At 34.8% G+C, this 22,329-nt stretch overlaps 1 protein-coding gene across 1 annotated transcript; it reads left to right on the top strand.

The window, feature by feature from the left end:
• The first annotated feature begins 1,088 nt into the window (after positions 1–1,088).
• LOC129942648 (lysosomal acid glucosylceramidase-like) lies at positions 1,089–19,107 on the top strand. The gene is made up of 11 exons (XM_056051674.1): positions 1,089–1,243; positions 4,608–4,744; positions 8,032–8,176; positions 8,248–8,386; positions 8,906–9,062; positions 9,132–9,295; positions 16,471–16,600; positions 16,681–16,794; positions 16,856–17,180; positions 18,331–18,499; positions 18,675–19,107. The coding sequence occupies exons 1-11, from the start codon at positions 1,162–1,164 to the stop codon at positions 18,772–18,774; spliced, it is 1,662 nt and encodes a 553-aa protein (XP_055907649.1). The 5' UTR covers positions 1,089–1,161; the 3' UTR covers positions 18,775–19,107.
• Positions 19,108–22,329: the final 3,222 nt, after the last annotated feature.

Here is a 22,329-nt window from a genome sequence, read left to right as displayed (position 1 = left end):
TTTGAAAAGTGAAAGAAAAAGGTAGAACTCATTAAAGAAAAGATGGAAGTGGAAGTGAAAAAAAGAGTTCAAAGAACGAAATTATTTAGAGCGAAGGAAGTGGAAAGGAAAGCGTGGAAAAAATAGATCGGAGTGATATTGTCCAAAAGAAAAAAGCTTAATACTTTTGTGAGCTTGTATCTATTTTTAAACATTTGTCTTTGTCGTATTTATGTGTTCAACGGCGTTACGTTCTTTTTCGAAAATTGCGGAACTTGTGACCCGCCTTCTGGGAACCAGACCTTAACGGTATATCTTAGAATTTGATTTCTTTTTGTCCTAGTTTGAAAAAATCTTGTGTAATTATCCTACAAGTAAGGTCTCCCGTAGTACACGTGGCATGATGGTTAGTCTGATGCTAGTTGGATTTTTGTCGTAAAGGTTTGCAATTTTTTTTTTCGCTTTGAGGAAAAAAGTACGCTGTAACGCTAAATTTTAACGCAACATAGACTTCCCTTCGGTTGTTCTGTTTGAATGCTGCAGCTTCAAAATATTGTCTTAGTCAATTTACACTTCGAATTCCGAGCTGTAGAGTAGTAGAAAAACGTCTAATTAATGCTCCTTCTTAATTTTATGTATTTTTTAATAATTTTTCAAGAAAAGCAATTTAGTTGCGAGAACTTTTTAGAGCCGCGCTTGGGTGGATTTTTTCGGTTTCAAAAGTGTAAGGCTTGAATTGGACATCTGTTAAACTTGTTGTTAAACCAATTTTTGTTTGCAGTTACAAGTCGCTAACTATCGCACAACGTATACAAATTGTTAAAACCTTAAAATGGATAACCCCGTATTTATTTTAATTGGATAAACTACTTTGATTCAACGAATCAATTTAGTTTATATTTATTCAAACTAACTATTAACATTATATTTTCGAATAATAGCGACTGGAAAGTAAATTGTAGCAAAACTAAACAATTTAAGTATAATTAATACAAAATAATTAACTTAAATAAGATGACATGCTTAAATATAAATAATATTGATAACAAATTTACAAACTATTTAACAATTTACTAAAACATTACTTTATACCAGCTTTAAGTACACAAGGCAAGTATTGTAATAAGTTCAAAATTAGTAAGCTTTGTATACTCCTAGTTAACAGTAAAGTGTGTTATAAAAATGAAGAAAACTAATAGCTTTAATAAAGCAGCCACAGCAATCCTTTTTCTACTTTGTTTTGGTGAACGATTTATATTGAGTTGTGAGTATATTTAAAAACCCTTATTGTTTTCGCCCAAAAAGTTACAAATATAACGTAAGACTGATAAAATTTCACTACACTAAAATGCTCTCTAAATTTATAAATTATATAATTTTAAAATTCATATATGTACCTAATTGTAGAATGTATTTCATGATTTATAACATCATTTCTCATACTACTTGCATTTTTATGAATATTGAAACGAACTCATTTCTAACGTATAAAAAGTATTAAATGGATGATAACTTTTTGAAAAACTTTGGAAAAATCAATATGTTGCTACTAACATGTGCTTAGATGACCGAGATGTTAAATGCTTTAAACTGTCTAAGAAAGATGCAACTGATTTGAAATATGTTAATTTTAAAGTTGGAATCCCAACTAACAGCTTTAAATTAGCATTCATTGACTCTAATTGGCCTAAAAATACAATTGTTAGGGAATTTATCCCGAAAAACAATTCAAAAAACGAGATGAATACCAAACTACCGGGATCTGTGGATTCAGATCCAACACATTAAGCAATAAACTGATCTATAAAAACAAAACTAATATGACCATGTATTATCAAAACATGGGTGGAATGAGAAGTAAACTCAAAAACCTTTTGGATTTAGTTGACCTCTCAGAGTATGAAATTTTTGCTTTTGTTGAGACGTGGCTATTTCATGATATTGGTAATGATGAAATTCTTAATTCAAATGAATTTTCAATATTTCGTCGTGATCGCCATAATACTGGATCCAAACGTGGTGGTGGTGTTTTAATTGCAGTTCGAAAACCTTTGCTTGCTTATTCCATCAATTTTGATGAAGACTTTGATATTGAACAATTATGTGTATGTATTGTAAGAGATAATGAATGCAAATTTTTGATATTTTTAAGTTATATTCCACCTGAATCTTCACTTTCAACTTATTTGTACCATTTAAAAAATATTGAAAACGTAGTATTCAATTTGTCTAATGATTTGAATTCTGTTTGTGTAATAGGAGATTTTAATTTGGGTGATATTCGGTGGATGCAAAGTGAAAACAAAGTTTTACCATTTGTTCTGCCTTCTGAAAAAGAGTTTGAGCTCATTGATTCTCTATTTGCTTTAAATTTAAATCAATTTAGTTTTCTTCATATTCCTTACATAGATTACTTTTCGTAAGTGATGATATTGAAACTGAAGTTCTGTTTCGGTAGCTATGTTCAGACAGTTGAAAGTAATTTAAAACAAAATCCTAAACTTTTTTGGAACTTTATAAATTTTAAGACGAAATCTTCGAGTTTTCCAACTAAAATGAACTATAAGGACACTTCATCCAGTGATCCTAAAGTAATTGTTGATTGGTTCGCCGATAATTTTCAAAGCATTTATAAATCTTCAAATCAACTTGTGGGAAATAACTTTGATGCTAGTAGTTTATCACCAATAACTGACTGTTGTTTCATGTATGTTGATGATGATGAGGTGATAAATGCTCTTCATGAATTAGAGCCATCTACTAGTCCGGATTGTCATGGAGTTTTCTCAATTGTCTTAAAAAGCTGCTCTGAAACTCTTAGTTTACCTTTAAAGTTTTTATTTAACCAATCTTTAGGAAGTTTTGAGTTTTTGGATGATTGGAAAACTTCTAACGTCAATCCCGTTTATACGTCAGGTAATAAAATGAACATCTTAAACTATCGACCTATAACTAAATCTGCTTTCATTCCCAAATTGCTTGATAAGATTGTAAAAATTCAATTTTATAGAATTATAAAAAATCATATTTCAAATCGTCAACATGGATTTTTTAGTGGTCGATCAACTTTAACTAATTTATCTTGTTTTTCTAAATTGTGTTTTGACACAGTAGAAAAACAATGCCAAATAGATGTAGTTTACACGGATTTTGTTAAAGCGTTTAGCAGAGTCAATCACCAGGTTTTAATTAAAAAGTTAAAAGCATACGGTTTTGACGGTACTCTACTCAAATGGTTTTCATCTTATGTCAGTAACAGGAAACAAATAGTAAAAAAAAGGTGATTTTGAATCGTTTCCGATATTAGTTTTTTTCGGGGGTTCCAGAAGGAAGTCATTTGGGTCCTCCCCTTTTAGATCTCTTTATAAATGATGTTCCATCTGTGTTTTGTACATCAGAGTGTCTTATGTTTGCTGATGACTTAAAAATATTTAAAGTTATAAAAAATATAAATGATTGTTTTACCTTTCAAAACGACTTAAATGATTTTGACTTATGGTGTAATAAAAATGACTTATTACTTAATCTTACCAAATGCTCAATTTTAACTTTTACTCGTAAGTTAAGTAGTGTTTTGTTTGATTATTCTCTTAGTTGCAAGAAATTGTCCAGGGTAACTGAATCTAATGATTTGGTATAATTTCTGATAGTAAATTAAGTTTTGAACCGCATGTGATGCATATTATCTCGAAAGCAAATTCTATGCTTGGTTTTCTAAAACGCAATTCTTTGGATTTTAAAGACCCTTATACTCTTACAGCCTTGTTTTGTTCGATTGTCCGTCCGTTACTTGAATACAATTGTATTATCTGGATTCCTACAGTAAAAAAAACTATCTGATAAATCTGAAAGTGTTCAAAAAAACTTTTTAAGATTTGCATTGAAAAAATTTCAAATGTCTGGTAATTTAAATTTGAATTATAAAAGCAGATGCCTTTTGCTTGGAATGCATACTCTTGAATCGAGGCGCAACATGTACAGTGTAATGTTTATTCGGGATATTTTGTGTAGTGATATAATTTGTGAAGACTTAATATCATATATAAATATTTAATTAATACCTAGCCGGCAACTAAGGATGAGGCATTTTATTTTTGAAATTCCTCATTCTACTAACTATGGATAGCAGGAACCAATATCTCACTGTTGTAAATTATTTAATATATATTATGATAATTTAGATACCTTTTTGCCTAGATTACATTTTAAAGCTCTTTTATTAAATCTGCTTCAATTGTAATTTGTATTGATACAAAAAAACAAATACTTAATTTTATAACTAGTTCGTAAGCATAAATCTGTTGATGTAATTATCGTAGATTGAATAAATAAATAATAATTGTAACATTTACTTCTTAAACATTTCGTAGAAGATCCGTATATTTTTTTTAAATTCTAGAAAAACTTGTCGAAGTAGGTAACTTAAAAACGGCCTTCGATTTTTGAAAAAGAAAAGAAATATTTCAAGTTTGTTTAACATCACAAGTTTTCTTGTTAACTTTTAAAAAGTTGTAACTGAAAAGGCATTTAATTTTCATTTAAAAGGACTAACTATAGCTTTTTTTGGAAGTTATATTTTTTTAAATACAATTTTTAGCATATATAAACAAAATTTATTTATTATTTAGTCTCCACGAGTACACCTTGTGCACTTCGTGCTACAACTTACGGAAATGTGTGCGTATGTAATACGACTTATTGCGATTTTCTGGATCCAGTTAGTCCTGTAGGTGATGATGGTATTGTATTTACTTCTTCAAGCAAGGTAAGAATATTTTGACTTTATTTTCAAAAACGTTTTTAACGTACTTACATACATATAAGCAAAACAAAATTTTCCTAACCGAATGAAAACAGTTTTATGACAAATGAATACGCCTTTTGGCAGTGTTCTTCAAGAAGAGGTTTTATTTTGAATAGCCTGATAGCTGTCGTCATTAGCCATTTGGAAGTCAAAACTGCGCATCACATTCCTATCTTATCTCAACTCAAATGTTTCGCTTTCATCAGTGGAAAAGGCTTCGTTAGTAAGAATCCATTTTAATTTTTTTTTTTCAATTTGTAGTCATATGCCGCACCTCTATCTATGAAGTCCTACTCGCACCCCCCCGTGGTGAACATCGGGTGCCTAATTCCTCAACTGGAGATTGGGTTCCACCCCAGTGGAAAGTTGTTGGGGACAGCAAACTAGAGAGAGGAGAGAGGTGTTTCCAATAAGGCACCTCCTCAACGACTTATTCGGAGCCCAGGCCTTTAAGGAGCGGTTTATCCGGCTCCCCGTCCTTGGAGTTATGGGATGAAAAACTGCAATATTTAATATGGTGACTGATACCGAGAAAACCAACAACGTTTATTTGGATGAGGCTTTGTCGTTGGAGCCAGACTTAGGCAAGAAGTCTTGAGCTATAGGTGCATCAACGAGTGCTTCATGACCATACGCATCAAGGCAAAATTTAGCAACATTAGCCTGATAGGCGCGCACGCCCCCACAGATGAGAAGGATTGCAAAACCAAAGATATGTTCTTCGAGCTCTTACACAAAACATATGAGCGGTGTCCTAGCTACGATATTAAAATTGTCCTGGGTGATTTTAATGCTAAGCTAGGAATGGAAGACGTCGGGAAAAACAGTATGCGGGACAACACTTCCGACATCGGATTCAGGCTCATAGATTTTGCTGCGGGGCGAAACGTCAGGTTAGCCAGTACACGTTTTCAACACCTCGATATCCACAAAGGAACTTGGAGATCTTCAGATCAATCTACCGTCAACCAGATTGATCCATCCATGATACTGGCATGCTTCCAGTATCATGGATGTCCGAACTTTCTGAGGAGCTATAATCGACTCAGATCACAACCTCGTTGTAGCCAAGGTAGCACTTCGGATTTTCACACCCAAGGCAAAACAGGGAGATGCCGGGAAAAGGTACAAGGTCCAACGGCTATAATCGCAAGGGATCGCCAAATCCTTCAAGTTACCTCTCTCAAAATTCTGTGCCGCCAAAATAATGTATCGAAAACCAGTGGCAACATTGCCAAGATCCAATCAGAGAAGCCGCCTTTGACGTGCTGGGTTTCAAGCAAACAAGGAACCCCTGGTTTGATGAGGAATGTCGGCAGGCAAATGCAGCCAAACAATAGGCACGCTAAGCGGCACTTCATAAAAGAACGGGAGCTGCTCATGAGCTCTATGAGCAGAAGAGGAGAGAGGAACTTCTCAGAAGGAAAAAGAGAGAGCATGAGAAGCGTGAGGTCGAAGATGTTGAGAGGATTGAAAGCAGGAATGAAGTTTGAAAGTTTTATGAACATTTGAAACGAAATTCAGAAGTACATAAACCTAGAATCAAAGGCTGCAAAGACGAAAGTGGAAACATTATAGTGGAACCGCAGTCAATGCTGAGGATATGGAAGGACTACTTCTGCAGACTGTATAACGGTGATGACGAACCGAATGCCGCTGTCAGGCAGGATTATCCATTCAACATAGACGACGAAAGCCAACAATCCCATCCTCCCGACTTATACGAAGTAAAGATTGACATATCTAAGCTGAAGTATAACAAAGCTGCTCAAGCGGATGGCTTGAATGCCGAGCTTTTTAAAGCAGCTGGAGATAATTTGGTTAGGAGCATGCACCAACTAATCTGTAATATATGGTCGGAAGAAGGCATACCCGATGAATGGAACCTCAGTATTGGTTGCCTGATCCTGAAAAAAGGAGACCCTCTGAACTACATCAACTATAAGGGAATCAGTCTACTTAACATCGCTTACAAAATCTTTTCTGCCGTAATATGTGAACGTCTAATGCTCACCGTCAACAACCTTATAGGTTCTCATCAGTTTTTTTAGACCAGGAAAGTCCACAGTCGATCAAATATTCACATTGCGGCTGATCGTGGAAAAAACTTAAGAACATTAAATCGACACCCAATATCTTTTCATCAATTTTAAGGCCTAACGATAGAGGTGGATGTCGACTCTTCAACGTTTGGTGGCCAAATTTGAGAGACCATACGCTCAAGAAACGCAAGATCGGCCGAGAACATCGCCGTGCACAAGAACTCGGCCTTTCGCAGACTTCAACTTGGCGAATTTTGCGTGCGGGTCCTGTGGGGTTTTTTGAAGTTGTAGGTCTTTGCAAATAAACCACAATCGACCGATGCTCTAAAGGTAAACGTAACACAGGCCATCGCTCAAATTCAGCCGGATCTAAGCGGAAGAGTCATTGAAAATTGCACATTATACCATGCCACCCTAAGAAGCCGAGGCATTTGAATGGCACACATGCGCCTTTCAAATCTTGTTTTATTTTATTTCAAAATCTACTCGCCCTTTAAAAAATCCTTTACATGTTTTAATAAAGAAAGGACCTACAACACCGACGTCTCGGTCAAAACGTAACTATTCACAGTCGTAACTTAAACGTTGTGTAGGACTTTGTCTACCTAGGCTCCGATATGAGATCAAACAAAGAATTACTCTTGACTACTGCTGTTTCTTTGGACTAAGAAAGCAATTGAAGTCCTCTCTGGAGCGACTAAAGTGTTGCTATACAACACCCTCGTTATCAACGTCCTGGTAAAGGGTGTAGAAGCATGGGTCGTTTCAAGAGAAAAGTTTTTCGCATGAAGTACAGTCGCGTGTGCATAGAAGATGAGTGGAGGAGAAGGTGCTGTACGGGCTGTACAGCGACTTAGACTTAGACTTAGCCAAAAAGATAAAAGGCCAACGACTTCGTGACTGGTTGGGTCACGAAGAACGAATGGAAACCAGTGCCCCGTCTCGGAAATTTATCGACTTATAGGACAGAGCCGTAGAGGAAGATTACGGATCAAGTGTCGCCCACAAGTGTACCTAACCCAACTTGGAGTAAGCAATTATTGACATCTAGCTAGGGACCAAACTAGGTATCAAAAGATGACAACCTAAATAGCGAGCTATTCAAAATGAAACCTCTTATTAGAATAAAATGCATAAAACATCAGCTTATATGATAAGCAAAATAATATAATATTACTATTTTCTCAAAATTATTTCAATCCATAGGTTGGTCTTAGGTTTGACAGGATATTAGGGAAATTTTCTGATAAGAAAATACTTATAAAAGATTTGGAGGAATTGAGTGGTCTAATGAAAGGACTAGAAAGCGTAGAAGAAACCGTAACATCAATGTTATCGATGGAATCAGAAGGTTTTCAAAACGATGACTGAGATATTCTTCTGAAATAAATACAATTTTTTTACTTTCTTTTTGATCTTTAGAATCCAACCGAAACACGAAAATTCAAATTGATCGAAATAAAAAACATCAAAAATTTGTTGGATTTGGCGGAGCCTTAACTGGTGCGGTGTCATATAATTTGAAAAATTTACCCCAGGAATTACAAGATTCAGTTTACAAGTAAGTGAAATGTTTATAATAATTACTGTCAAAAAGTTTTGCTTTTTTTTATTAAACATTCTTTGTGGGATGGAATTTGTCATTACATATAATTAACAAAGTTTATAAACAAAATACTTAAGGGTTTATAGGATCCAAGCCAATTAACAACAATTAACTTTATTTAGTATAATTAATTTTTATTATAAATATGCAGGTAAATATTTATAAATTGTTTCCAATTCTCCTGCTATTAAAAAAATGTAATTATTAATTTCACGAACCTTTAATAACATTTTGATATTAAGAATGTAAATAAATTGAAAATAACCTTGAAAATGGATTTTGCTAAAATGTTCTACAGATAAAACCACTACGGATAAAATAAAAAATGAAAGTAATTTTCGTTCCATACGGTATAATTTCGGTTAACTTAGAAGCTGTAGACTTTTTCAAAAATTCCATTTTCTATGTTATTTTACTTTGTTTACTATTTTACCCCCAATTTATTCTATTTCATTCATTTTAAATCACTCTTAGATCATACTTCTCAAAGGAAGGAATTGGATATACTATAATTCGTATGCCAATTGGAGGTTCTGACTTTGATTTAGAACCCTGGGCATATAACGAGGAACCAGAAGATGATACAAATTTATCAAATTTCACAAAATTAAATGATCTTGATGAAGACAAGGTACCTTTGGTTTATTATATTAACTTAATAATATTAAATTGTGTTTTTGTAAACATTTTCGAATATCAGATTAAACAAATGGAAAGGCTGAAATCAGTTGCAAATATTGAACATATAAAAATTATGGGTTCTGCTTGGAGTCCACCGAAATGGATGAAAACTTCACACTCATGGGATGGATTTAGTTTTTTGGAGGAGAAATATTATCAAACCTGGGCTCTTTATCATCTCAAGTGAGTATATTTTATTAATTTAAAAGTATTTTATAGTTTATAAATATTTAACTAAATTTAAAATCTAAATTATTTAAAATGTCTACAGGAAAGATTTTTATGAACGAAATTCAATAATTTTAATGGAATTAGTTAAAGGCAAAGGTTCAGAGTATTTTTAACATTTTTCCTTGAATGATATTGTTTTAGAAAGAACATTGATGCAGAATAATCCGAAAAATTGGTCACTTATTTATTTAGTTTCTGTTTGTTTTTTCTTATTTCTTCTTAATGACTTTTATTTTAAATTTTGGGTTTAATTTTGTCTTTTTATTTTAATTTACTTATGTAAAACTTTATTTGTATTTTTTAGATGAAATTATTGTAATCGATTCTTTTTATCGAAATGATTTTTTTTAATTTCTCAAAAACGAGTGCGAAAATTGTTTTACATTACATTATACACTACTTAGCACATAAATCTACAGAGTAGAGAACACAGCACCTTGAGAGACTAGACTAAGACTATGTAAGACATTAATACAAGACAGAAGGACAGTGGAGAAAGAACAACAGCCAGAAAGAACACATGACAACAGCACTCCGCAGGTTTCGAGAAAGTCCCGCATCTGTCTACTAACCACGCTCACTGATGCTTGGATTCGGTGATCGATGGGATCCGAAACTTAATCAGTGACTAGGGCGTTGCAAAAAAAAATCGTTTTAAATATCATTGATTTTAATAAATAGATAACAAGAACACATGACAACAGCACTCCGCAGGTTTCGAGACAGTCCCGCATCTGTCTACTAACCACGCTCACTGATGCTTGGTTTCGGTGATCGATGGGATTCGAAACTTTATCAGTGACTAGGGCGTTGCTTAAAAATATCGTTTTAAATATCATCGATTTTAATAAATAGATAACAACAAAATATGCAGAAAGAACTTTAAAAAAAGTTGTAGTAATCATTTAATGTGTTTTTTTTATTTTTCTAAAAAAACTGTCAGTTCGATCTCTCCCAAAATTAAACTGAATGTTGAAAAGTATATTTCTCTTAAGATAATATCAGTCTGAAGGCAATATTTTTAATTTTTAAAAGGATATTTAAGTCGAAGATCAATTTTTAACCACCTTTACCGATAGTTTTTTTTAGGTTCTTATTTTTTTGTATCACAAACTGCCAATTCTGTTTTTTCGCAAAACTTTAACTGATGTCTTCGTTGCTTACAATTGTTTTGGAAATAAAATCATTATTAGTATTCGAGGTATTAATTATTTTTTAAGTTTTTTTGATTTATACAAAACCTCTCGTCCTAAAATACTTGAATCTTTCATAGTTCCAATAGTAACAAAATAAAGACATACAATTTCAAAATTCCTCAAAAACAACGCGATGTGTGTTTTTTTTTTTAATTAAATAGCATTTACATTTAAAAAAAAAAAACTTTTTTGCAGATACTTTTTTTCAAATCTGTAAATACAGGAAATATTGTTAAACAGGTTCTTTGGATACCTGAGCAAGTTCGTGCGACCCAACCGTGCATTTAATTTCTTAACTTTCCATAGGAATAGTATTCGGTCCGATTTTTCTAATTAATTTTTTTTTCATTTCTTACGTTCGGCAACGTATCATCTAAGTGAGTCTGAGTCGTTTATATATGTTAACCTCTTGTTCAAGGGTTTATCTGAAGAATGGGCTTTTAACAGAGTTTTATCACCAACTGCAACCGATGTCCACAATGCTTTGCGACAGCTAAGGAAATGTAGAAGGCTGATAACTTCCCATTCCGTCTGTCCATTTGTCTTGCCTAAAAGTTTGTAGGTTTTCATGTTGGGTTAAAAATGTTGTCAGTTTAAGTATTCTTAAAAATTTCAAAACTACCACCAATATTTTCAAATAAAAAAATAGTTTAAAACAAATGTTTACCAATTTAAGTAGCATTTCTTAAATTTTCACAAATTGGATGAATGAAATTAAATTGAGAGATATCAAGATATTTTATGAAGATATTTGATTTTATATTTTCTGTGAAATAAAAAAGTTAGAAGTAATATTTTTATTTTTGAAAAGCTATTTGAGTCGAAAGTACATTTTTACCAAGTTTTAGTATTTTTATTATTTTTAGGTTTTTATTTTTTGTAAAAAAACTGAAAGTAAGATTTTTATCCAAAATATTCCGAATGTTGAAAACAATATTTCTTATAAGTGAAAATAAGTTGGAAATCTCAAATTTTTGAAAATATATTTATACATTTTTTTAGGTTTTTAGTTTCAAACAAAAAAAAACTGTCAATTTGGTTTTTCTCAAAATTATACTGAATGCTTATACAAATATTGTTTAAAAAATAAACGTAGTTTGAGCCAATATATCAAAGTTTGGAAAAGATAATGTTTTTTATAAAAAAAAACTCTCAATATTTTTTCAGATGTTGAAAACGTTATTTTCGTTGTACAAAATTGTTTTGAAGATTTTCGGGGGGACAAATTGTTATTCTTGAGTTTTTCTGATTCATAAAAAAGCCTTTGATTGGATTTGTTTTCAAAAATATATTTGTTTGGTATCACGTTACAATATATAATATAAAATTTAATTCAAGTCTCTAGCGGTTAACCAAAATTTTCACATTTTTTTAAACTGCTATGGTATGGTATGAGAGCGAAGCTTGGCTTAGTTATGTAGTTGTTGGGGTTTTTTTTTTGATTGCTCTTGGAAAAATTTTATTATAATATCGTTTACAAACAATTTAAACATACAAATCTGAATTTGAAGTAATTAGATTGCTGGTGGCAACATTTTAGGCACATCAGCAAGTCTTGAGTAAGACATACTCTCACCACATGCCCTAATTCTAAAATTAAAGTCATCTGAAGACATCCCTAGTAATACGACAATGAAGTTACTTCCAGGGCTGAAGTGGGTAGAAAAAAAACATCCAGATTACATAAAGAAGCTAAACGAAGCTATACCTCAGTACGTTGTGCGTGAAGATCACATTGAATCAAGATGTGAGACAATAAAAAAGTGTGTGTACGAAGCCAATGAACGATCTAACAACCAGGCTATAAAATTCTTAAGGAAGAAACCTTGGTATAATTTACAGTGTCACATTGCTAGAAAAGAATCCTTAAAAGAACTGAGAGTATTTAAGAAATATAACCTGGAAGCTAGTAGACAAAATTATGCCGCAGCAAACAAAAAATATAAGGCTCTCTGTAAGTTTAAACAGTATGAATATTTACAAAACATCTCTCAACAACTTGCATCTGTGAATTCGACAAAAGAATGGTGGAAATTCAACGAACATTGGAATATAAATCACGGCTTACGAGTTCATGGAACATTTCAATGGCACATTGAATTCAGTTTCGTCAAGTATTACTTTACCTATAACAGTTTTCGAAACCATTCATATTCCAATGCTTGATAGATTAGATTTGTAGATTTGTCAGCAGCGTTCGACAACATTAACAGAGAATCTTTGTTTTACAAATTATCAAAGACAGGCGTTTTTACACAACTGGTGTCTATTATACGTTAATTTTACAAAGTCAGTTTGGGATGGAACTAGTACGTCTAGCTTCTTCCAGACATCCAAAGGAGTCAAACAAGGATGTGTACAGAGTGCCCTTCTATTTGTACTATTCCTAGAATGATCATCGATAGCTTCGGCAGATATTGCAAAATTTAGAACCTTGCTGTCAACTTAGAAAAGTCTGAAATAGTAATTTCTAGGAATGGAGGTAAAGAAGCAGTAGCTTAAAAATGGTATGTCAACAATGGTGAGATAAAGATAACTAATCAATACAAATATCTTGGCGTTTACTTCTCTTACAACATGTCCTGGTCATATAACTTAACAAAAAGACTTACATCATCGAAAAATTCAATCAACTCGACATGGACGAATTTTCTGCTAAATCTAAAGTGCGTGATGCAGCAACAAAGTCAATAATGCACTACTGTGCGCAAGTGTGGAGATACAAGGAACACATTCAAACTGAAAAACTACAACGTTTTTTCGTCAAAAGATGCTTTGGTCTGCTTGATAATACGCCTAACTATATGTAATACACATCGAAACTGGTCTTCCAAAGGCTTTCCTAAGTACATTAAAGATACATCTGTCGGTTAATGCCACGTAACCGCTTACGGCGTATCCTCTCTGAAGCAGTCATCGAAAAAAATATTTATTGGGCCCAGGAATAGTCAGGCCTTTTCCAAGAGATGGAGATTGATTTCAGTCCCAAAACTCCAGTTTCAGAATGGAATCAAATGCACAAATTGCTGCTGACAAAGCTAGTAGAAAAGCATTGGGGCGATTTTACCAGCAATGCAATGCAGTCACAGTTTCACGACGAATATTGCAATCTTTCGTATGCGGAAGTCCCGAATTACTTTGAAGATGATAATGTCCGTGACATGATCAGCTTAATCTTCAAAGCAAGGTGCGGTCTTTTGAACTTAAATGCTTAAGCTTTTCGCAACGACTCTGTTGGCCTATGTACTCTAAGTAATCAGGATGCAACAGAAAATACTTACCACTTTATTGGTGGTGCCCCATATTTAGAGGATACCGATAAAAATATCTTGGAAATGTAACTTTAGATCGGCCAACATTCCTAAAATTCCTAATCCACTGTCAACATATGCAGACAGGACCAAAAATCACCCGAAGAATTTTTCTCTTGAAGCATCCTAAGAAGCTCTAATCTTTCTTTGACAGGGCCTGGATGCCTCAGAACCATAAATGAGAACTGGAACGACGAATCCTTATAGATGGTGATTTTAGATGCTCATGAGAGGACTTTACAACTAAATTTCCATCAAGTCCAAGGAAGCAGCTATTTGCAAGAATTATTCTTCGTTTGATTACAGCGCTGGTGTCATTGTCTGAGTTTATAGCGGTGCCTAGGTAGACAAAGTCCTTACCTGCCTCAGAGTTATAGCTGTCCATGGCGACGTTTTGTCCAAGTCGTCGTTGTTCAATGTCCTTTTTTGATGACAGCATATATACACTTGGTCTTGCACACATTGACCACTAAACCCGTCTACTTCACTTCCGTAGCAATACTTAAAAAACGCTCCACCGACATCACGTTTTGATCTTCCATTTATTGTCAATATCATCATATCAGATGGACGTTTTGAAGATTCTGCCTCTAGTGTTGGCGGTTTAGTTATGCACAATTGCTTCCAGAACGATGTTGAGTTGAGAAGTCGCATGACAGTACATCGCCTTGTCTTAAACCTTTTTCGACATCAAACGCATTGGTGAGATCTTTCCCGACCTTTATAGAGCAGCGTGCATTCTTCATCGCCATTCTGCGAATAAATTTGACAGTTTTTTGTTCATGAGACATTTTGTTTGAAAAGCAACCTTCAATAATTTGTATTACGTGCGTGTGTACGTACGTTCGTAGGTCCGTACGTCCGTACGTTCGCGACGTTTTTTTCTTCGTCTATAGCTCAAGAACCAGAAGAAATATCGCTTTCAAATAAATTTTGTTATACAGATAATAAGGCAGAAAGATGCAGAAAGGGCTCTCAAGAAAATTGCGTGTGTGTTTTTTTTTTACCATAGCAGTTTGAAAAAAAGGTGACCATTGTGGTTAACCCTAATAATCTTACGAACCAAACGCTCAAAACTTTGATTTTTTATCTTTAATTTACTTTTATCTTTCAAAAAATATTGTTGTCAACATTCAGTAAAGTTTTGAAAAAAATCAAATTGACAGTTTTTTTTTACAAAAAATTAAAAACCGAAACAAAATAAGAAAAAATGGGAAAAAAAGATTTTAGACTCAAATATCTTTTCAAAAATTTGAGATAATAGTTTCAAACTAATTTTTACTTATAAAAAATATTGTTTTCAACATTATGACAATTTTTGAGAAAAATCGAATAGACAGTTTTTTTTACAAAAAATAAAAACCTAAAAAAAATGTATAAAAGTTGGTAAAGACAACATTTGATAAAATTTTGAAAAAATGGAATTGACAGTTTTCTAACAAAAAATAAAACTTGGTAAAAATTTACTTTCGACTCAAATTTTTTTCAAAAATTAAAAATATTGGCTTCAAACTTATTTTATTTCACAGAAAATTTTGTTTTCGATATTCAGTTATTTTTATATAAAAATCCAACAATCCGTTTTTTCATAAAAAAATAAAATCTACAAAAAATAGTACGCAAATATAGACAAACTTTTAAGCAAGACAAATCGAGAGACGGGATGGGAAGTTATCAGTGTTGGTCGCTTCCCAGCCTCTTTTTATTTTTTCTGACCACAATATGCATTTTGTGGTTTCAAAAGTAAACGTAAATAAAACACATACATATGTACATATGTGTGAAATACTAGATCATTTAAGTGACCGCAAGCGAATTGTTGCAAGCATTGATTCTTTTGAGTTAATGTTTAAAGACTTTTTGGCATATATTGGACTCAAGAGTTAATGGTTCATCTCCATAAACACGGTCGCTTAGCCCCACCGCACCGGTGTCAAATTACATGATGTTGGGTGCCAATTGATATCTCCACGTTGAGAAATTAAGCGGCCAGGAAATGTTCGTTGCATTAAAGACATATTCGCTCGAGTTGTGTCGCATGTAGCACCTACTTGTTGAAAATACATATTCTCCAAGTAGTATTCTTCAATAGAAGGCGAACAAAATTCGGTTATAGGTGTAGATCTAAATGCAAAATACGCGATAATGTGCTGTAAGTCAGTCCTAATTTCTGAGAACGATAAGGAATTGACACATTCAGGTCTTCGGCAACACTTTCATTTAAAGCAGCGATATTTTCAGTGGTACGAGCGAAACGATGATGCACAGGATTTACAATATTTGTAAGCAATCCAGTCACTTCAAGTTTCTTTACAAGTTTGCTAATTGCTTGCGTAGTTCGACGATCATGCAAACCATAATTTCCTCTTAAAGCACAATATTTGTGGCTGTGGCTGAATCACCATTTTTGTATTATGTTGTAGGATAGTTAAACGATCCGTTTTCGTAAATGTCGGACTTTCAACGGAAAAAAAAATTGGTTTAACTCAATTTGACAGATGTCGAATTCCAGCCCCTTACTTTTGAAACCGGAAAATGGATAACCTCTCATAATAATACTAATTTATTTATTTTTAAATTTTGTGTATTATTGTTTTTTATTTTTTTTTAATTCTTAAAGATTTATTGAACTGATGCAAGAAAACAATATGCCAGTTTGGGCGATCACAACTGGTAACGAACCTTTGAATGCTGTTTTATATTCTTCACTTGTAAAATTCGTATCACTCGGATGGACACCAAATACTCAAGTAAGTCTTTTTCCATTTTCTAAAATTAGTTATTTAATTTATTTCAAATTAAATCCATTTTATTATAATTATAAAAAAAGTCACATTGGGTAGCAGATAATTTAGGCCCAACCATAAAACAATCAAAATTCAAAGATGTTAAAATTTTCTGCAACGATGGTCAAACATTCACTTACCCGTTTTGGTTTGTAGTGGTAAGTTATTGGCCACAATATTTAGTATGGTATTTTTTTCTTAATAAAATTGTATTTAAAGATGAATATGACGCGAAAAGAATCAATAGACTATTTGGATGGATTAGCAGTGCATTGGTATTTCGATGAATATTACGGACCTCGTTTGATTGACGAAACTCATAGAATGATGCCTGATAAGCTGATATTTAATACGGAATCTACAGTTGGATCCAAACCTAAATTAGGATCATGGGCAGATGGAGAAAAGTATACAATTAATCATATGAGAGATCTCAAAAACTCATTTAATGGATACATCGATTGGAATATGATTTTGAATGAGGAAGGTGGACCGACTTATATTGACAATTTTTCGAGCTCTCCTATTATTGCGAATGAAACAAGTAAGTCTAATAATATTCCTTTGCTTAACATAACATATATCGGGTTTTTCAATAAGAGCACTATACAAGTTTTTTTGCACGGCAGCCACAGGCACGCTTGCTGAAGTCAAGACGCTGAACCCAGGTTTTACAATAAGAGCGCTACAAACGTTTTTTGCACGGCCGCCATAGGCACGCTTGCTGAACCCAATTTTCGACGGTTTTCAAGCATAATTCGGCCGACACTGTTGCAATTTCACGTTCGGTAGTCGTATGAAGTTCATCAAGTTGTTGGACTAGACCATAAACTCGACGTAACGGCTAACGGCGTCAAATCTCACCACCGATGCGACCAAGCGACTGGACCAATTCGTGAGATAACACGTTCTCCAAACTTGGACTCCAATAAATTGATTGTGACATTCGCTGAGTCGCTGAGTGGCGATCCTAATTCACAGTAACGTGCCGGTCTTGATCATCACAGAAGACGTACGGCACAATGACATCACCACCGCCATCCCATTAACCACACAAAACCGTAATTTTTTAGGGATGCAATGATGACTCTTGGAGTACGTGTGGATTGCTGCCTGACCAATACCGCATATTTTGTTTATTGACGAAGGCATTCAGTCATAAATTAGACTCATCACTGAAGATGATCTTTCGATGAAAATCCGAATCATTTTCAAGTTGTTGCTAAGCCCAATTCAAGAACGTACGACGCTTTTGGTGGCCAAGTGGCTTTAGTTCTTGAGTCCAAGATCATTTCGCAAAATTTTCACACCGACGTCACAAAGCCGCCCAAGGATTGAGAACGACATGTGAATGAAACATTTGGGCTTTCTGCAACTGAAGCCTCAGCGGCAGCAATATTCTCGACACTACGGGAACTTTTTTGTTTTGTAGCGTCCCTGGTGAAAAACCCTGTAGTTCGCTATCATATTTTGAATTTCTTTATAATTTAAAATTAAAACACACATATTCCAAAAATGTCGTTTTTGACCAGGTTTTCAGTTATTTTAACTCGAATTACGTAATTGGGGATCGAAAATCAGTTCGTAAAACATAATTTTATGACTGAAAAACTGATCCCTTGCTATTTTTGCAAAAGTCTTAAGATACTACAAAACTAAACGAAAACCATTTCGGTTTGCTTAAATATTTCCAGGTGGCCAGGAGATATACAAACAACCAATGTTCTATGCCATCGGCCACTTCTCCAAGTTCCTCCCCGAAGGATCAGTAAGGATAGAAGCAGCTAAACATTCAAATAAGGACGTCGATACCGTTGCGTTTCAACGTCCCGATGGAACAATAACTTGTGTCATTTCCAATTAGTAAGTCACGAACTATTATTTTACAGTACAAATTTTACAAAATTTATGAGAATTTAAAGTCTAAATGGTCGACTTGCAATTTTAAAAATAAATTAATAACTTTATTAGTTCGGCGCACCGCTCCGCCGCGTCATTAATTTTTGCTAAAATTTCATTGGTTTGATTTTAATTTCAGTGCGCAAGAAGCTGCCGTCGTTAACCTGGCCGATAGTATCCGCGGTGATATTGAGATCACAATTCCGCCAAAATCGCTGCATACGATTGAATATAATTAGAATAATTTGTGGAGGAGGGAGGAGTCTAGATGCGTCGTCGTTTCGTCGAGTTATTATGCTGATGTGCTGGTGCGTTAAGTGCAATTATTTTTAAGGCTTTTTGCAACAAAGTAACATGGGATGGATCTGATTTTCTCTACGATAAGGAATTTTTCCAAAGAACATTGACGATGTAATGGTGACGGTTGCTCTTTGGTCTCGGCGTGAAAACATAAAATGTAACAAAGTTTATGATCATCAGCTAAATAAAGTGTAATTATGCGTCGTAAAAATGTTAATTTATTGCGTGTATATCCAGTTCAATTAAAAAATTTTGTTATGTTTTTTATTTGAGTTTTGTGTGTTTTATTTAATGTTTTAAAAATTCATGTTTTCAGAATATACGCTCGCTTATATTTGTGATATAATGTTTATACATTTATGTACGGAAAAATAAAATGCCTTAAGTTACAAAATGTATTTAGGCCTGAAGGGAGTGCAAAGTCCAGAAACTATTCGTTCAAAAACGTATGGCTATGGGTTGAAAATTTATACTCCGAACTCGGTTTTGTTCGAAAAAGTGATTACAAATCCAGAACAACAAATGCTAACATCACAATTGCCACAGCATGTGGACACCCTCTTGGTTTTGTTTTTGAGCTGCAACTCTGACTTCGCTTTTTTTGCTATGGTAATAGCAACTGGAACAATGTTTTTGAGGTTTGTCGTCGAGTTTCAAACTCTTTTATGACGCAATTGAAAGAAGTACATAGATATCCCTATCTAAAGTTGAGACGAAGAGACTCACAAATGGATTGCCTAAACTCGAGGATTTTAACATTTTTATCTTGGAGCTGTTTATAGATAACTAGTAGTGTCCGTGCCATGATGTTAAGTGCGTTGGACTGGCACATGCCATAATCGCCGAGCAAACGGGAACAAGTCCCTTGTTAGTGACGAAGGTAGAGCTTCAGCTCATCTTCAATTCAATACAAAATAAAAAGTCAGCAAGGGTCGATGGTATATTAAACGTTGTACTAAGACATTTACCGATAGAAGCAATTGACATTTGACACTGGTCATCACATACCCGTTTGTTAGGTTAGCTTCCCTGTTCATGGATCTGACATCAGCAACGTAACCATTTACCTTTACTGCCCACAAGCGAATCTTGGTATCACTCTTTGACGCCACATTTGGGAGTCAAATCATGAATAAGGACATCATAGCGACCAAAAATTACACGAAGGGAATCCATGATGCGTCAGCATCCGATGAATATTTTAAACGATCAAGCTGCGGTATGCTTCCCCTTTCAAAGCCTTCCGAAGACGAGCAACATTCTCCTTGTTGCTGAATCTTCCTTCGATTGTTGTTGATTTTAAAACTTCTTCATAATAGGACCACTCACGTCTATTTTTCCCACAAAACAATGGTAGGTCTTGCACATTATTCCGGTTGAGAATTGTAAGCAGGTTTGAAATATCATTTACTTAAATAGAAGTTGGCACCTTTTCTCTGTTAGGTTTCGGGCGAAAATGCGATAGGCGTGGAATGAATTGGCTGAGGATGATTACTTAATAACGCCTGATATTTATCTTGAATTTTCTTAATAGTCTCCCATTTATCATAACTATCACCCCGAACTTCAACACCCTGTTTAATATTTGTAGCAACTTGTGCAACTTCTCTTGTATGCTTAGCTTCAGACAGCTTAAGATTTACATTTTTCTTTAATATCGTTCTGGAAAGAATTGTGCAAAGCTCAACCGTCAACAATAGAGGCAGAATCTTCAAAAGGTCCATCATCGGATACACCGATTATATTGACAATAAGTGGAAGCGTTTTTTAAGTATTGCGACGGAAGCGAAGAAGATGGGTTTAGTGGTCAATGAGGGCACGACCAAGTATATGCTGTCATCAAAAAAGGACACTGAACAACGACGTCTTCTACAAAACGTCACCATGGACAGCTATAACTTTGAGGTAGTTAAGGACTCTGTCTACCTAGGCACCGCTATTAACACACACAACGACACCAGCGCTGAAATCAAACGGAGAATATTTCTTGCAAAACTTTGGACTTACGAGTAGAATTCAATTGGGAAGTAAACTCCTCTCTCGAGCATCTAAAATTACCATCTATAAGACCCTCATCATCCCAGTTCTCATTTATGGCGCTGAAGCCTGAACCCTGTCCAACGTCTTAGGATGCTTCGAGAGAAAAATTCTTCGGGTGATTTTTGGTCCCATACGCGTAGATGGAGAATGGAGGAGAAGATATAAATATAACGACGGACTGTACGGGCTGCACAGCGCCACTGACCTAGTTAGCAGTATTAAAGTCCAACGGCTTAGATGGCTGGGTCATGTAGAGCGAATGGACATTAACGCTTCAGTCCGGAAGGTCTTCAATGTCATCAGCATATGCCAGTAATTGGATAGACTTTTGAAAGATAGTGCCTCTAGTGTTGACGTGTGAGCTCTGCACTATTCTTTCAAGCACGATGTTAAAAAAATCGCATGACAGCGCATCACCTTGTCTAAAAACCTTTTCTGACATCGAAATGTTTTGTTAAGTTGTTTCCAACTCCATGGACATGGCTCTATACAGCTCGCCCCTGTAGATGTTGTCATATGCGGCTCCAGGATCTGCCGTAATGTGAATATTTCATCGACTCGAAAGTGGACTTTCCTGGTCTAAAACCACACTGATAAGAACCTTTAAGCTTGCTGACGATAGGCTTTAGACGTTCGCAGAGAAGATTTTGTAGGCGATGTTAAGTAGACTGATTCCTCTATAGTTGGTGCAGTTTTTAGGGTCTCCTTTTTTCAGGAACGGGCAAACAATACACAGGTTCCATACATTGGCTGTGCTTTCTTCCAAACATATCTTACAGATAAGTTGGTGCATGCTCCTAACTAACATATCTAGAGCCACTTTGAAGAGCTCGGCATTCAAGTCATCCGCTCCAGCAGCTTTATTAGACTTCAGCTTAGATATGGCAATCTTTACTTCGTCTAAGTCAGGAGGACGGGATTGTTGGCTTTCATCGTTTATGTTGAATGGATCATCCTGCCTTACAGCGGAATTCGGTTCGTCGTCCCCGTTATACAGTCTGCAGAAGTGGTCCTTCCATATCCTCAGCATTGACTGCGGTTCAACTATGATGTTTCCACTTTCGTCTTTGCAGGCTTCGGTTTGCGCTTTGCGTGCCTGTTGTTTGGCTGCATTTGCCTGCCGACATTCCTCATAAAACCGGGAGTTCCTTGTTGGTGGCTGCTTGAAACCCAGCACATCAGAGGCGGCTTCTCTGATTGCAATGTCTTGTCAATGTTGCCACTGATTTTTGATACATTGTGTTGGCGGCAGAGAACTTCGAGAGAGGTTACTTGTAACTCGGTCGGAAAAGGATTTGGCGATCTCTGGCGATTGTAGCTGTTCGACGTTGTAAATTCTCCCAGCACCTCCCTGTTTTGACTTGGGTCTGGAAACCTGAAGTGCTACCTTGGCTACAACCAGGTAGTGGTCCAAGTCGATGTAAGCTCTTCGGAAAGTTCGTACATCCATGATG

Source organism: Eupeodes corollae, chromosome 1 (genome assembly GCF_945859685.1).
Source record: "Eupeodes corollae chromosome 1, idEupCoro1.1, whole genome shotgun sequence".
Taxonomy (NCBI): Eukaryota; Metazoa; Arthropoda; class Insecta; order Diptera; family Syrphidae; genus Eupeodes; species Eupeodes corollae.
Note: the sequence above shows the minus strand (reverse complement) of the source record. Positions and strands in the feature narration are given on the sequence as shown.

Coding starts and splice junctions, on each gene's coding strand:
- LOC129942648 (XM_056051674.1), top strand. CDS start 1,162: ATGAAGAAAACTAATAGCTTTAATAAAGCAGCCACAGCAATCCTTTTT. Junction 8,177..8,247: donor GTTATCGATGGAATCAGAAG/GTTTTCAAAACG, acceptor TTTGATCTTTAG/AATCCAACCGAAACACGAAA. Junction 18,500..18,674: donor ACTTGTGTCATTTCCAATTA/GTAAGTCACGAA, acceptor TTTTAATTTCAG/TGCGCAAGAAGCTGCCGTCG.